Source organism: Camelina sativa, chromosome 15 (genome assembly GCF_000633955.1).
Source record: "Camelina sativa cultivar DH55 chromosome 15, Cs, whole genome shotgun sequence".
Taxonomy (NCBI): Eukaryota; Viridiplantae; Streptophyta; class Magnoliopsida; order Brassicales; family Brassicaceae; genus Camelina; species Camelina sativa.
This window is the reverse complement of record NC_025699.1, coordinates 27738737-27754409: the sequence shown is the minus strand read 5'-3', so window position 1 is coordinate 27754409 and position 15673 is coordinate 27738737. Positions and strand designations below refer to the sequence as shown.

General features: G+C 36.0%; 2 protein-coding genes and 1 pseudogene across 2 annotated transcripts; 1 reads left to right on the top strand and 2 right to left on the bottom strand.

The window, feature by feature from the left end:
* LOC104748864 (VIN3-like protein 3) lies at nt 1-2009 on the bottom strand. The gene is made up of 5 exons (XM_019236838.1): nt 1679-2009; nt 1292-1589; nt 931-1208; nt 487-845; nt 1-285 (listed from the first exon to the last, which is right to left on the bottom strand). The coding sequence occupies exons 1-5, from the start codon at nt 1980-1982 to the stop codon at nt 1-3; spliced, it is 1524 nt and encodes a 507-aa protein (XP_019092383.1). The 5' UTR covers nt 1983-2009.
* LOC104748862 lies at nt 6574-7122 on the top strand (annotated as a pseudogene).
* On the bottom strand, nt 12847-15656 carry LOC104747733 (afadin- and alpha-actinin-binding protein-like). The gene is made up of 13 exons (XM_010469426.2): nt 15530-15656; nt 15399-15436; nt 15208-15319; nt 15022-15119; nt 14505-14691; nt 14325-14399; nt 14187-14261; nt 14028-14093; nt 13854-13931; nt 13656-13766; nt 13483-13560; nt 13270-13389; nt 12847-13183 (listed from the first exon to the last, which is right to left on the bottom strand). The coding sequence occupies exons 1-13, from the start codon at nt 15560-15562 to the stop codon at nt 13097-13099; spliced, it is 1158 nt and encodes a 385-aa protein (XP_010467728.1). The 5' UTR covers nt 15563-15656; the 3' UTR covers nt 12847-13096.

Genomic DNA, 15673 nt, shown 5'->3' with positions numbered 1-15673 from the left:
TCAGATGCCACCACCATCAACCGCATGACGCTTTCTTGAAATGCAATCAGAGAATGTATCAATAAGCTGCTCAGCAAGGGCTTTTGTATCTTCTTCAAAAGTAAGACTAAATATGTTCACTACATACTTCTCTTTAGCCGTCGCCCATAAGCTATACCAGGTGAGGAACTTCTGCCTAAACTCACTTGTAACTTGCCCTGAGCATTCAAGCTGCCTGATTAGCTTGACACACTTTTCAAACCCAAAGCTGCTGCAGCCTGCTACGTCCTCCACTTTGTCCGCATTCTCGGGTGTACCTTGACGACTGTCATTGAGTTCGTCTGACCTGAATCTAGGAGGCGGAGGGATGGACAAATTCTCCCGGACCAATTGACAAGAACCGTTTTGCTTGGTCTGTATGACATCAGAACCCGTTGCGGTACTGACCGTTTCTCCTTCACCGTTGAATTCAGTCTGTATTAGTGAAGGCTGTGGAGTTGAAAAATTGTTGCAGTTTGTAGAAGAGCTTGAAAGAATCAGTAAACCTTCTGCTGCCGCCGCGTCATCTTCTGGGACGGTTTTTGTAGAGACTTTGGATTTGTATACGCTCAACTCTTTGGCGCCGCGAGAGGAAGCAACTTTGAAGAAATACTCTGTAGCTGGAGTTAGACCAGAGACCACAAACCTTGTGTTTGGACTGAACAATTTACAAGTCGAATCTTTTGGGTAATCTAGCTCTGTGACCTTACGATGCCACACGCTGTAATGGACGTCGGTGGTTCCCCTTGAGGAAGATTCTTCCGCGGGGCCAATAACTAAAGTGACAGAACTCGCCAAAACATCCACAAATGTGATGTTGAATGATCCTGTGGTTCACACCGAATCAAGAACTTAACAAGAAAACAAAAAATACTGTATTAACTGATCATAAGTGTTTATTGATCTTATTACCATCGATCAGCGTCTTCAAAGCAGAACAGCAATAGTTCTTCACGTTGATCGCACATCGAAGTCTGTTAACGAGCCTTCTCCTCATATTTGATGGATCATCAGTAAGAGGATCACTACGGAGTTCAGTTTTTAACTCCTCCACAGCTTTCTCCACATCTTCAGATATTGCTTTGTACTTCTTTGTGTCCTTTAGGAGCTTCTTAACGAAGAGAAGACGGATATAAAGTACGCCTATTCTTCTTTCTTCTTTTGCTATAACTAACTGCTTCTTCACACATCTGAGAAGAAAACAGAAGACAGAACATAAGTATAAAAATATAGAAAGTGAATTGTAAAAGAATAATGTGACTGATTTTTTTACTCAAGTATACTGCTAGGCGTGCCACATGAGACGCAGATGAAGCATCCATCAACATCACTAGTTTCCTTGTCCTTATGTATACCCGATTTCTCACTCATCAAAGCGCATTCCAGATGGCACGATAGGCCACAAGATTTATCGCCGAATGAAGGATCAGAAGTGCAGGTTAACCAGTAACTATGATCTTTATTGAGATCATACTTATGGCAGATACAACAGGAACACCTTTTGCAAAAAGTGTCTACCTTTCTCAGTTTAGCCTTGCAAGCCCAGTTTTTACAGTATATAGTACCCTTCCCTGATCAATGCTATGTTCAAGTTAGCATATAGAAACAGAACAGAGAATGCTATAAGTGGAGTATTACTACTACAGAACAGGTTTGTTACCTTCGGTTTGAGCTGATGGAGTCACATCATTCAAAGGATCATGATCTTTCTTCTGTCTTTTTGGTGATGGATTCCTCTCTTCTACCTCACGTTCTCCAGTGTTTTTCTTTGTTGATGCGGTTTTGTAAAGCTTCTTGATGATCTGACCTTTCCTCAAGCCTGTGTATTTTCTTTCTTTCTCTGATTCTGCACGTAACATCTCTCGAAGTTTTTCGCTGGGCCAGTCATGCAAGAAGTCTTTAAAGGTAATCTCTGAATTTTTTGACAGTTCATAGACAAGCTGTTTCCTTTCACCAAAACTCATGTTATTGGTTCCGATAGAGTCACCTGCAGCTCCTGCATGGAGATAAAAGGATATAAATTTACATTTCAATCGCAAACACAACTCCTAGAATAACAAATGCATTAACAATGATTCCTCATGACAGGAACACAAAGACTGCTTCCAAGAAGCTACATTAGCTTGCTAACCAAATTTAGAAAGCAGGGTTTTAGATCAAAACTTATGCAACAAGATATTAATATTATGGTACCATGTACAATAATAACACAAAGAAACCTCAACTAGCACCTTAGAACAAACATAGAATCCACATTCAATACTATAGGTTTGAAGAACATCTCAGACACAAGTTTCCTCTTTTATAGTACAACACATCAGCCAATGAGCTGGAAAATGTGTTTTAGAAGCAACAAACTAGATAAGTAGGAAGACTCACGATCAGGAAACTATTCAATTAACTATATGAGAGGATGTAGAATCTAAAAATGAGCAGTAAAATAATAAAACCATCACAACGCTACGGTCATCTTCACAAGTTATAAAAAAGTCTCAAACTTTCTAAAAACTATGAAATGCAGAACCCAAAATATATATTAAAAAAAAAACATTACCTTTATCATGAGAAGACGCCATGAAAGAGGATAGTAGAGAGCCTAATCAAACCTGAATAAAGAAAACCTGCAACAAAAGAGTGATAAAGAAAACAAAATGAGACTAATGAAAAAAAAAAAAATAGTTCAAAAATCTATGCTAAATAATAAAATTAAAAATCATCTGAAAAAATAAAATAATAAATAGGGCTAAAACTTCATAAATATTAAACATATATAACTGTGGGTATAAAAACACAACCATCAAAATGAAAACTTATAATAAAAATATAATATGGCTAAGAAGCTCATAAATAAGAATATCAAACGAATGATTATAATAAGTAAATATATCATTCTGATAAAATAATTTTATAAATAAAAGAAATTTCATCTTGAGAGAAAATTTATCAACCAATAATTATAAAAAAATACCCCAAATTTTTAAAATAAAATATTAAATAGTTAAATTTTAAAAAACACATATTTTACGAAAGTTACAATAAATAAGCGCAATTGTGAGTTACATAATTAAAGTTGATTAAATTTATACTATAATCATTTTAAAAATATTTAGTTAGATTATAGAATAATATAGGATATTGAATATTAAAATTCATTTTATTTAGATTCAACATGAAACAGAAAATTTGTGTAGCGAACAATGATTTGTTAGTTATCTAAGAAAAAACAAATATATATATATATAGAGTTCAAAAGACATAAACATTTAGATAAAATAACTATTGGAATGAAAAATTGTGAATAAGATATGGTGAAAAGACACAACTCTACAATGAACAGAAGCAACAATATGATTTTCTTTTATGGTAAAAGACACAACTCTTGAAACAAAAAGTTGTGAATAAGATATGGTGAAAAGACACAACTCTACAATGAACATAAGTAACAGTTTATCGTAAAAGACACAACTCTACAATGAACAAACGAAACCGTATGATATCTTCTAAATAAGTAATGTTATCAAGTAAATATAAAAACTAGAATTAGAGTTTTAAACTTCATTTACAATAAATCATTAATTAAGTATTCCAATGAAACAAAAATGTTAACAAAAAACTAAAAATATATTTGTTTACGGATTTTCGGGTCGGCCCAAGGCCGATCGGACTAAACCCAAAAAAATCCTATAGCCTAAACGGGCTGAACCAAAATGCTTGATTTTTTCTGGACATATATATAAGCCCAAAACCGATATTTTTAGGGCTGGACCGGGCCAGCCCGCGGTCTTTGGCTCTGATTGACGTACCTACTCTCGAGTAATGTAGAAACATACTAAGTGAAGTGTGGTAAAAAAGAAACTACTTAGGAATATTAAAGTTTCAAAGTAACTTCAGACAGAGTAGATCAGAATACTATAAAGGACTAGATGAGCTAGCACGGACTGACCACATAAAGGAAGGTACTAGGACCTTAAGATCTTGTCAGTAAACTATATTAAAATTTCCACATCACCCTTAGAGGGCACATGGTAAACGAAGAGAGACTTTCAATATGGTGAAGAGAAGAGGTCCCTTAGACTTACCCAATTCGTGGATGAAGAGAATTCGGGTAAGAAGCAAGAAGGGAAAGATGGCGAGGACCTTCAAGAGTCAACAAGATATCAATCAGAAAGCAATTGAGAAAAGAATGAATGCATGATCTTATGAAAACAGGAATCATAGTGCCCGCGATAGAGAAGTGCAAGGTGTGCATTTTTACTGGGGCCATTTTAAATTAACACAAAAAGTAGTGTATTCTAAGGCCAAAAAATAATTTTCAAAATTTTTTATAATGTAATTAAGGACTATTTTAAAAAAAAACTGAACAGAGACCCTAACAATTTTTGGGATTTTTACACCGGCCATCAATTCTGATGGAGAACTATACCATGTGTGACTTTCAATTAATTCCGAAGGTGAACATAACCTTTGACAATGAATTTCTTACAACCTAACATGGATAAAGCTCGTAAACTAAACCCAAAATGACATTATTAAAGGTGTAATTATTATCCGGAGACCGATATCTAAATTTAGATATTCTAAAATTCCAGATTTATGATTCCGTTCCACACATAACCAATATAGTCTACACATTTATTCTTATCTTATACCAAAGATATTAGCAAAATCTCATTGAATCGATATACATAATAGCATATCAATGAATACAATCATAATTCACAATACAAATGGTCTAAGGAAAATATTTTCACACAACAAAATCGAATCTGGAACCTATTAAGTTTATTTCTTGTTTATTACAATTTAAAAATCAATTATTCGATAAAATTTACAATAAGTACAAAATTTGTTAACAGAATTCAACATATCATAAAAGAAAACCAAAGTTAGGTATTTGACATACCTTATGAGATTGCAGTGGAATAAGCTTATCTCCTTGCAGTTGTTGAGCGGAACAAGTTGTGTACTTCGCACAAGATCTAGTCTTATGTGAATCAAGATTAAAAATTGATGAGACTATATAGGATTTCTCTCTAATAAGAGTTCGAGTTTTGATTGGTGTAAACCATGAACAGTCGCTCTCTTTTGTTTTTTAGCGCCGCCCGAAAATATGTGTGAAATCTCTTTATATATGAAAAAATTAGGGAAAGCTCAAAAACCTAGAAAATATGAAATCTGAGTTGTCAAAGGCGGAATATCTAAATAATTGGCGGAGTAAAGCAATTTTTAAAAATGTGGCCCTCAAATTATTTAATAAATTTGACCACTTATATATCTTTATAAATTATTACTATATTTCTTAACTAATTGTGGTGGACCAATTTTATTTATTTAATTAAATTGTGGTCAAAAGCAGAATGATATAACTACAAATTTCTTTCTTTAATAAGTTTGGAGTGACACTTGATGTGAGCCATGAGTTTATTTCTCCTTTTCTGTTTGCACCTCTCTATGTAATATATGTGAGATACCAATTTATAGAAACTGTCTTGGTATACCCTCGAGACCTTAGAATACCTTAATTTTTTTTTGGCTATCGAGACCCTCAAAGCCTTAGAATAGATGAATTTTTAAATACATGAATTATTTCTCTAATAAAAATGATAACTATATATGTATTTTTTTTTGAATTTAATGTTAAATTATATTCAAAAGAAAAATATAGTTGTTTTACAACTTGTGCAACGTTCTTTTAATATGCAAAACATTTAGTAGAAAGAGTTTTTAACTACATATGTATTATCTACTACAATTAATAAAAAGTAATCTAAATGCAATTGTTAATTAGTTTTTTGCATAAATATGTATTGACCAGTCTTAATTCAATATAAGAGCTATTTGAGTTAAAATAAAAAAAAAGTTAATTTTTTGCATTTGTATTTGATGGTTACTTTTGTTCATCTTTTTATAAAAATTAAAATAAAAATTAAAAATACAAAAATGAAGTGTAAATTAATTTCTACCACTATTAGATGCGGTTTAGTTAGAGATACCGGTGTGGTGTTTTCTGAACATATTTTCTTTTCAAGTAAAATTCTGTATCCCCTATTGATACTCAAAATATTCAAATGTATTTACCATGATTAAGTATATATACTTTTTACATAAGTTTGACGCTGATCTTTTCTTCAAATCTGGTTAATTTTGGGGTTTAGAATGTTATTAATTTATATTGCTTACCTCCTTTCACCTTCTAGATTTGGATACCGAATATGTATCGTTTGATATCACACTCCATTACGATAGTCTTATAATTTGCTAAAATGCGTCAGTTGAAGTTATTGATAATAAATTTGAATTATGGAGTGTATTAAAAAAGAAAAACATTCCGCCTCTCTCTCTCTCTCTCGACACTCGCATCGCTTCATCATGACCTTTCTCTGTATGAGTGTTGATCGCCGGTTACCGGCAGTTTCTTCAAGGGATGGTAATGGTAATACGGTTACAACTTCTATAACCGTCTCTTACCCGAACCTATTTAAACCCTACGTTGTTCTCTGGATCCGTCAGGTTGATCAGAGTGAAAATTACTCTTTTCCTTTGTTCATATTGATTATGGCGGATAAAATCCGACGACAACTGCAAGAAATTGCTCTAGGAATTGAAGATGACACGATCACCCTCCCTGTTGATTTGTGTGAAGAAGCGATCCAAGAGACTCGCTTCAGCATGATTGTGAAGCCAGTCAACCTCCGCAAGCAAAATCTTCGTGCAATGCTGAGCACATTACCATGACTGTGGGGCGTCCTTGATGAGGTATCAGGACGGATGATGGAAAACAAGAAGATTCAGTTCTTGTTTCATTCGGAGGAATCCATGGCTGCAGTTCTCCGGCGTGGTCCATGGTCCTTTAATGATTGGATGTGTGTGATTCAAAGATGGAATCCAGCGATTGCTGATGAGGAAATCAGATTCATTCCATTTTGGATCCAAATTAGAGGAATTCCTACTCATTTCCTCACCCTCCAAATGGTAACTTTTATTGGCGAAACTCTGGGCCAATTTATGGAGACTGATTTCGGCGGAGAGACTGTTGTGATGGTGGACTACGTTCGGGTACGCCTCATGTGGAATATTGACACCTATCTACGGTTCCAAAGATAATTTCAGCTTGGGGATAGGACCTGCATCCTGAAGTTTCGGTATGAAAAACTCTGAAACTTTTGCTCTACTTGTGGTCTAATGACCCATGATGCATCTAATTGTACGAATGGGAACAACCCTCCACCACCACCACCGGAGCATGAAGATGATGATCCCGACTACGACCCTGATGGTTCTGCAGGTCATCCCGAAGAGCCACCAATCGCACAAGTTCGTCAGAATACACAGGACAAGAATGAAGATGGGAATCCGACTGCTCCTAAAAAGAGGAAAACATAGGCATCTGCTTCTACAGAATACATTACTTGGCCTCTACTTTGCTGTGACATGCGACAAACTTTTGCTACAGACGATACTGAGCAGTGTTTCTCCAAGTGTAACATTCGTCAGTCAGAAGTCTATGAGGTTTGCAACTGGTTCCAACCACGAGAGACATTCGCACAACCAACACAAGGAATAGGGAGAGGGACTCCGATTAACCCAACAACCAACAGTGACGGTACGGTGGGCCATAAGCCACCGGAGGCGCCATGAATACAGCGTTTTGGAACTGCTAGGGCTTGAAAGGTTCCCTGGTAGTACGATGCCTAAAGGGAATTAAGGCAACTTATCCCCCGGACTTACTCTTTCTGGTCGAGACAAAGAATCCCGATGATGTCGTTCGGGATGTTGCTGTTCAGTTGGGTTATGATAATGTTAAGTGTGTGTCTCCTTTTGGCACTGGGGGTGGTTTAGCTTTACTTTGGAATAACTATGTTTCAGTTTGTTTCTATGATGTAAACGACCGACTAATCGATTGAAAAATCAATAATAAAGAAGTTTATTTCTAATTCTCTTGTGTTTATGGCCATCCGACTCGCAAATTGAGACATATACTATGGGAACATTTACAAAGAATATCTGCTACTAGACATGGAGAATGGTTGATGTGTGGTGACTTCAATGAAATACTACACTCAAATGAAAAACGTGGAGGTCCTATTCGTGAAAACTAGAGCTTAGTAGATTTTCGAAACATGGTACATGCTTGTAAAGTCTCTGATATTCCTTTCAAAGGAAACAATATGACTTGGACTGGTAAAAGTCGTAAACACACAGTCCAGTGTTGGTTAGATCGAGCAATGGCAAACGATCAGTGGAATGCAACTTATCCTGCTTCTGAAGTTATTTACCTCGAGATGATAGAATCTGACCACCGGCCAGCTATTATCCGAATAAAGCGTACAACATACAGTAGATTTAAGCCATTTCATTTTGATAGAGACTATGTCAAAATCCAGACTTTGAAAGTGTGGTTAAGGAGAGCTGGAATGGCATGGATTCCTATGATCTCACACTCTATGTGCGTATTCAGAATTGTCGACGATAAATCTCTGCTTGGAAACGTACTCATGGTACCAACTCTGCCCTTCGTATTAAGGAGCTTATTCAGGAAATTGACGATGCTCACATAGATGCATCTATTACTACAGCTCAACTTCATGACCTTCGAAGATCTTTGGCAACTGCCTACAAGGATGAGGAAAAATACTGGCATTTAAAGAGTCGTAACTCATGGTTGAATCATGGAGATCGGAATACTAGGTTATTTCACGCCTCAACAAAAAACCGGATTGCAAGGAATCGGCTTACTTCTATTAAGGACTCAAATGGTATACTGGTTTATGGCAATAAGGACATCGCCTCAGAAGCAACTAACTACCTTCAGGATCTATTCACCAGTCAAAGTCAGAATATCGATCCTCATGTTCTCCGTAATGTACATCGTGTAGTCACAGATGAGATGAATGCATGCTTAACAAAGGAGATATCTGACCTGGAGATTAAAACTGCACTGTTCTCCATTGGTAAAACAAAAGCTCCCGGACCGAATGGATTTAATGCAGCCTTTTACCAACAATATTGGGAGATCGTTGGACCATCAATCATACTAGCAGTTAAACACTTCTTTGAAACTGGAGTTATGCAGCAGAACTGGAATCACACTAATCTATGTCTCATTCCAAAGATGACGGAACCAAAAACAATGAAGGACCTACGGCCCATCAGCCTATACAATGTCACTTATAAGATCATTTCAAAGATCCTCACAAAGCAGTTAAAAGCAGTACTACCAGATGTTGTCTCTGAATGTCAGGCTGCCTTTATCCATGGACGCTACATTACTGATAACATCATGATTGCCCATGAGATATTACACTCCTTGAAAGTTTGAAAACGTTGTGCTAACTCATACATGGCGGTTAAAACAGATATAAGCAAAGCTTATGACCAGATTGAATGGAGGTTTCTCGAAGATGTCTTGGCTAAGAAGGGATTCGCTTCTATCTGGATCAACTGGATAATGACCTGTGTACGGTCAGTAACGTTTTCTGTACTAGTTAATGGCAGTCCATACGGTTTGTTCTCACCAAGTCGAGGCCTACGCCAAGGTGACCCATTATCACCTGCTCCGTTTATTCTATGTGCTGATGTACTCAGTTCTCTAATGAGTGAGGCAACCCGGGAAGGATGTATCCAGGGTATTCAAATTAGTAATGGGGACCTCGTGTTTCTCATTTACTTTTTGCTGACGACTCATTGTTCTTCATTAAAGCAGATCATCAAAATAGCTCTAATCTTCTGGAAATATTCAAAGAGTATGGTGAGGCTTCAGGTCAAATCATAAATTTCGACAAATCCTCAATCACTTTTGGAAACTGAGTATTTCATCATACTCGAGAGAGCATCAACATAAACTGCAGATCCCAAACGTTGGAGGTAGTGGCAAATATCTAGGATTACCAGAGCAATTTGGCAGAAAAAAAGAAGGAGATGTTGCAATACATTCATACTCAAGTTACAAAAAAGACAGATGCTTGGCAAACAAAGTTCTTATCACCCGCAGGCAAAGAAACACTCATCAAGGCTGTAGCATATGCAATGCCAGTGTTTTCGATGAACTGCTTCCAACTACCGATGTAGTTATGCTCAGAACTTGATAGTCTAGTAGCAAATTTTTGGTGGGGATCAACAAAAGACAAAAGGAAGATATCATGGGTGGCTTGGAAAAAACTTATTTCAACAAATAAAGAAGGTGGATTAGGATTTCGTGACTTCCATCTATTCAACCAAGCACTTCTGGCTAATCATATCTAGAAAATAATCAAGAGACCGGAGAGTTTGATATATCGTCTTCTCAAGGCCATATATTTTCGTGATAAAAATATCTTCGATGCATCAAAAGGTCATAAGCCTTCTTATGGATGGAATTCCCTCCGCTTTGGATGTGAACTGTTGACTACATGAATCTAGTAGGCGATGGTCAAAAGAAAAGGATGGGCATAGACCCTTGGTTGCCAACTTCACCCCCACGTCCTCCGACTGTTCTTAATGCGCATAGTCTTGAGCTACCAGTGCAACTATTGATTGATCAGGTCACCAAACAATGGGACGAGGATAAGCTAGCCAAATATATTGACCCGAGTGACCATTATATTATACGGAAGATATATCTCCCTCAGACAGATGCGTCATATGACTATCTTTGGAGTCTCACATCAGATGGTCAGTACAATGTGAAATCTGGATATTGGCAAGCTCTAGTTTTGACAAGAAATGAAGATACACCTAAAGCTCCACTAGCTACTAAGCCAGATATTGCTGCTAATATTTGGAATTTGGATATTAGTCCAAAACTAAAACATTTTATATGGAGACTGGCTTCTCGAGAAATAGGAGTTGCTGATAATCTACGACGCAGAAACATCAATGTCAACCCGTACTGCTCCACCTGCTGTATAGAACTTGAGACGAGTGAACACATATTTTTCTCATGTTCTAGTGCTATTGCGATACGGAGAACATTAGGCATCCCTACCACCATGCTAGCAGATTCGACTATTACCTTAGATGACAAACTAAGGTACCTCATCAACCTCCATCAGGACAATAGCCTCCCTAAAATCACTAGGTATGCTCCGTTCTGGTTGCTGTGACACATCTGGAAAAGTCGTAACAGTCTGGTATTCAATCATAAAGTGATTGATCAAAATGTCACCAGCACACAAGCATTTTCTGATGCAGAGGAATGGCTTTCCAATATGTCAACACAAATAGTCCAGGGTCATGAGGGTCACCGATCCAGATCACAAGGTACGAAGTGGACACCACCAGACCAAGGATGGATTAAATGTAAATATGATACCTCCCACCACGAAGGTGACAGAGATTCAGGATTAGGATGGATCCTCCGCAGTATAACTGGTGCATTCCTTGAAGCTGGTATGGGAAAATTCCAGAGACGAGCTACTATTGAAGAATCAGAATGTACATCACTTATTTGGGCAATCCAATCATCATGGGGTTTAGGATATCATTTTGTAGAATTTGAAGGCGATAATTCCACAATAATCAGGTTACTCAATACTAAATTAACAAATCCTCGCCTGCAACACTATTTGAATACAATCATGGCGTGGTGCTCAAGATTTATCGCCATACGGTTCTCCTTCACATCTCGAGAGCAGAATACATGTGCAGATATGCTAAGCAAAGTTGCAGTCGCTAGTAACCATCTATATGCTTTGTATAATGTATGTCCAACATTTTTGTACTCTGTTGTAAACTCTGACCTTCATTTTGGTCCTTAATAAAGTCATTGGAAGAAAAACAAAAATTGAATTATGTTTATTGTTTGTATAAGTGAATCCGCCTCTAGCTTTGTTATTTATTGTCTATTTATTTGTTCAAATTAAAAAAATTTAATTTTATTTTGATCAATTTCAAGGTAAACTCTTACAATATTTATCAATATATATATATTTTTTGGTTCATCAATAAATTAGTATCACTATATATGAATAAAATACCATAGTTCTGATATTATTATTTATAAATTTTTTTACTGTAATTAATATATTTATATATCGTTAATAGATTAAATTGTAAAATTATGCACGTATAGTATTTGAAAAACTTTTGCATAGACTTATATTAGCAAGATAATTATGTTATCTTCATTTAAATAAAGTTAGAGGGCTTTGGTATAAGGAGGAATGCTATTTTTCCAGTAATAATTTTTGAAACAAATTTAATGCTCTTTTTATTGGTCAACACAATAAATATTCTATCATTGTCTTACAAAGGTCTTTGATTCTTCAAAATTCTATTCGATTTACATTTTCTGTTTGTTTGAAATACGATTAAATTAAGAAATTTACATCGAAATTTACATAGGTACAAGAAATTAGCCATACATGCTTTCTCAATGTTTTGTATCTTGTTAGAAAGCATGATAATTGTTTAAGCGTCAATTGGATTGTTATATGGTTTACACTTAACACTTACTTGACATAATAATAGTCTCGTAACCTCTATTTTACTAGTACTAAGGGCATCTCCAACCCCACTCTATTTTAGAGTCAAATCTCTATTATAGAGCAACATTTGCTCCAACCCTACTCTATATTTTACTCTAAAATAGAAGAAAATAATAGGATTGCTCTATATATAGAGCAACTCTATTCTCACCTCTATTTTTTTACACTAACTCTATTATAAAGGTGAAAATAGAGTAATACATTGGAGGAAAACAGTGCTCTATTTTTGAGTTACTCTATTTTAGAGAAAAAAATAGAGAAATACAATGGAGATGGTCTAAGTACTAACATTAGTTGACTACAATCATTAAAGATGATTATTTGCATTTGGGATCGTACTATGAAGAAAAACATACCAACACAAGATTACAACCATTCAATTCATTCATCTATAATAGTAGTAATACTCTACAGCTTGCAACTTGCTGTCAGCAATTGTTCTGTACAAACGTTACAAATACGAATCCAACAACATTCATATCAAATTTTATATAACTCTTTATGTTATCTTCCTGTAATTTGATTTAAAAGACATAGGACATTTCTTTGTGAAAACAAGAGAAATTACAGGAAGAGTTTTTGATCTTTGCACCTGACATTTGCAATCTAATCGTTCAGCCACGCAGTCCATTGACAGACTGTGGAGGAGCTGAGTTCCTTCTCCTATCTGTCTTAGGTAAATGTTTAGACATTATAGATTCCTGCATCAGAAGATTGTAAATTTGTAATTCTTTTAGATGATCAAAGTACATTGAGATATCAAAGAAGACCAGGTTTTATAACTTACCTGTTCTTGAATAATACTGCGTGCCTCGACGAGCTGTGCTTCAAGTTCAAGTTCCCTCTCTGACGCTTCTGAAGTGATAGACACATCTTTTTGTGCATCTACTAACTGACCCATACGTTCCTTCATTAATCAAAACAAACAAAAAAGGGGAACAGGTGTTAGTAAATGAAAAACTATAAAATACGGTGAAATCGTAAACCTCGAGTTTTTTACCTTAATGGAAACCATCTTAGTGCGCAAGCTATCTTCTATTTGACCTCGAGCCATACGAAAAGGTAGGTCAAACACGTCCTGTCAATACCGATGTTCGTTCTTGTTGATATATATTTGGTGTTTTGGTTGTATAAATTGAAAATTGAATTAGCCTATTAATGAAATTCATGTACCGTCTTCCCGCCTAAGGGAGACTGAGAAGGGTCTGCGCCGTGTCTTCCATTAGCTATCAAAGATTGGTTGGTTAATCCACCGGAAGCATTCAAGAAAGATCGCATGTCACCCTGGCAAAAGGTGTCATAGTCTTCAATAAAAATATTCTTTTACACAATGTTTTTTTCAGATGGGAAGAAAGATGAAAGGTAAATAACCTGTGTGGATCGCAGTAACGCTCTCAGATCGGTGTTCTCTGCCACTAGTTCTTGATTTTTCGCTTCATATGCATCCACCTGAGAAGATCATACCGCGCCAATAATATTATAAGTAACACATCAAATCAATGGAATATGTAAGGCATGAGAAGCTAAGATTTTCATGGTGGTTACAATTTTTTTGTAGAAATCAGAGTCAGCTTTCTTCCCACTCCATGTCCCACGCTGTCTGCCTTCTTTCTGTGCATATATGTACCAGAGAATATTCATTAGCCAAAGGAGATCTATTCACGGATAACTCAATGAATAACAATATAAAATCCAAACTAGTACCTGGAGTAGATTCATAATCTCCATGCCTGATCTGGTTTCCTTCTTTTTCTCCATCAACACTTGGTTTAACCTCTCCTAAAATAAGATCAATTTTTTTCATCAACTAAGATTCGACCCTATATTACAAACACTTAGAACTTGTATTGTGAACCCATACTTTATGTACTCCTTTTCTTTCTTCTTTGTTTCATGTAATTGTTGGGTCTTGACTTGCTTTCATACACAAAGAAACAAAATGTTCAGAGAGCACTGCATCAGCATTCTCAAACTCTTTGAAACAAGCCACACTACAAAAAAGAACTAAGCAATGATCCAAACCTGGTTAGCAATCACCATCCGTTGAAACTCATCTCTTTCTTTCTGTAACTTCTCGTTCTGCGCCTTTAAAGCCGCTGTATTCTTGGCTTCTGTTCTTGTGACAGAACCAAGTTCCCTCTCTTTGGCTTGCAGTTGAGTCTCAAGCCTTTCAACTTTTGCCTCAAGTCTCCCCATGTCAGATAAAAGTCTGAATCAAACCAAATAAAAAAAAAAAAAACAAATGAAAAAAACCTTCAACTAGTAGCAATTTCAGTAACTTCTATGCCAGTTACAATTTTTGTCTTCTTCATTACTCCCAAAAAATGGATTTCACCATAACACATAAAACCAAAAACAGTAACAAATTTTTTTGATCTATATACACAGAATGATCTAAATCACAGACTCGATCTCATCCAGAGCAATATAAAGCATTAAGATTGAACAACTATCACAATAAGGCTACCACATAAATCCAAAATGCAAACACTGAAAAATCAACATTGAGGTACACAAGACGAAAAAAAAAGAAAGTCACCGTTGTCTTTGATCATTAGAAGATTCTCTGAATTCCACATCTCGTTGCCTCTGTTGAATCAAAGCGTATATACAATTGCAAGTTCTAGCAATCGAAACCTAAAAAAAAAACAAGTCACATCGAATCAGATTCATCAAACACATTAGGTGACTAAGCTCTGAGTAGAGATTTTGATTAAAAACACACAGGATCGGTAGCAAAGAGGTCAAGCGAAGCTGAGAATCCATAAGTGACTAAGCTCTGATTCAAATACTTAACACAGTTCTCGAGATTATCAACATCGGCGAAATTATGCTCCCTGAGATCGATGAACAGATAAGTCAAAATCGAATCCAATCGGAAAAGATAATAAACACACGAGAGAAAAATAAACTCACCTGATCGGTGAAAAACCAAACTGAGACGGCGGCGTCGACTACACAAAAAATGAAGCAAACACGAACCTTAAAGAGAGAATCCGTGAAGCAGTATCAGTAAAATGAGAGAGAGAGATAGAGAGAAGACGTACTCTGAAATCGAATTCCGGTACAGTCAATGACATCGTTGACCGTCGTGGAGCCGCCGTGAAATCGACGCCGGAGAAGAAGAAAAAAGAGAAAGAGACAAATAAAACTTTTCACCAAAATCCAAAAAAAAAAAAAAAAAAAAAAAA

Bases quoted from the DNA above. Each gene is read 5' to 3' on its own strand.
- LOC104748864 (XM_019236838.1), bottom strand. From the start codon at position 1,982: ATGAGTTTTGGTGAAAGGAAACAGCTTGTCTATGAACTGTCAAAAAAT. The intron at 1,590-1,678 runs GTAACAAACCTG...AGCATTGATCAG, and splicing joins TCCATCAGCTCAAACCGAAG to GGAAGGGTACTATATACTGT. The intron at 286-486 runs AATTTTTCAACT...GGTACACCCGAG, and splicing joins GCTCTTCTACAAACTGCAAC to AATGCGGACAAAGTGGAGGA.
- LOC104747733 (XM_010469426.2), bottom strand. From the start codon at position 15,562: ATGTCATTGACTGTACCGGAATTCGATTTCAGA. The intron at 15,437-15,529 runs GTACGTCTTCTC...TTTTTTGTGTAG, and splicing joins TACCGGAATTCGATTTCAGA to TCGACGCCGCCGTCTCAGTT. The intron at 15,120-15,207 runs GTGTGTTTTTAA...TTTTTTTTTTAG, and splicing joins ACCTCTTTGCTACCGATCCT to GTTTCGATTGCTAGAACTTG.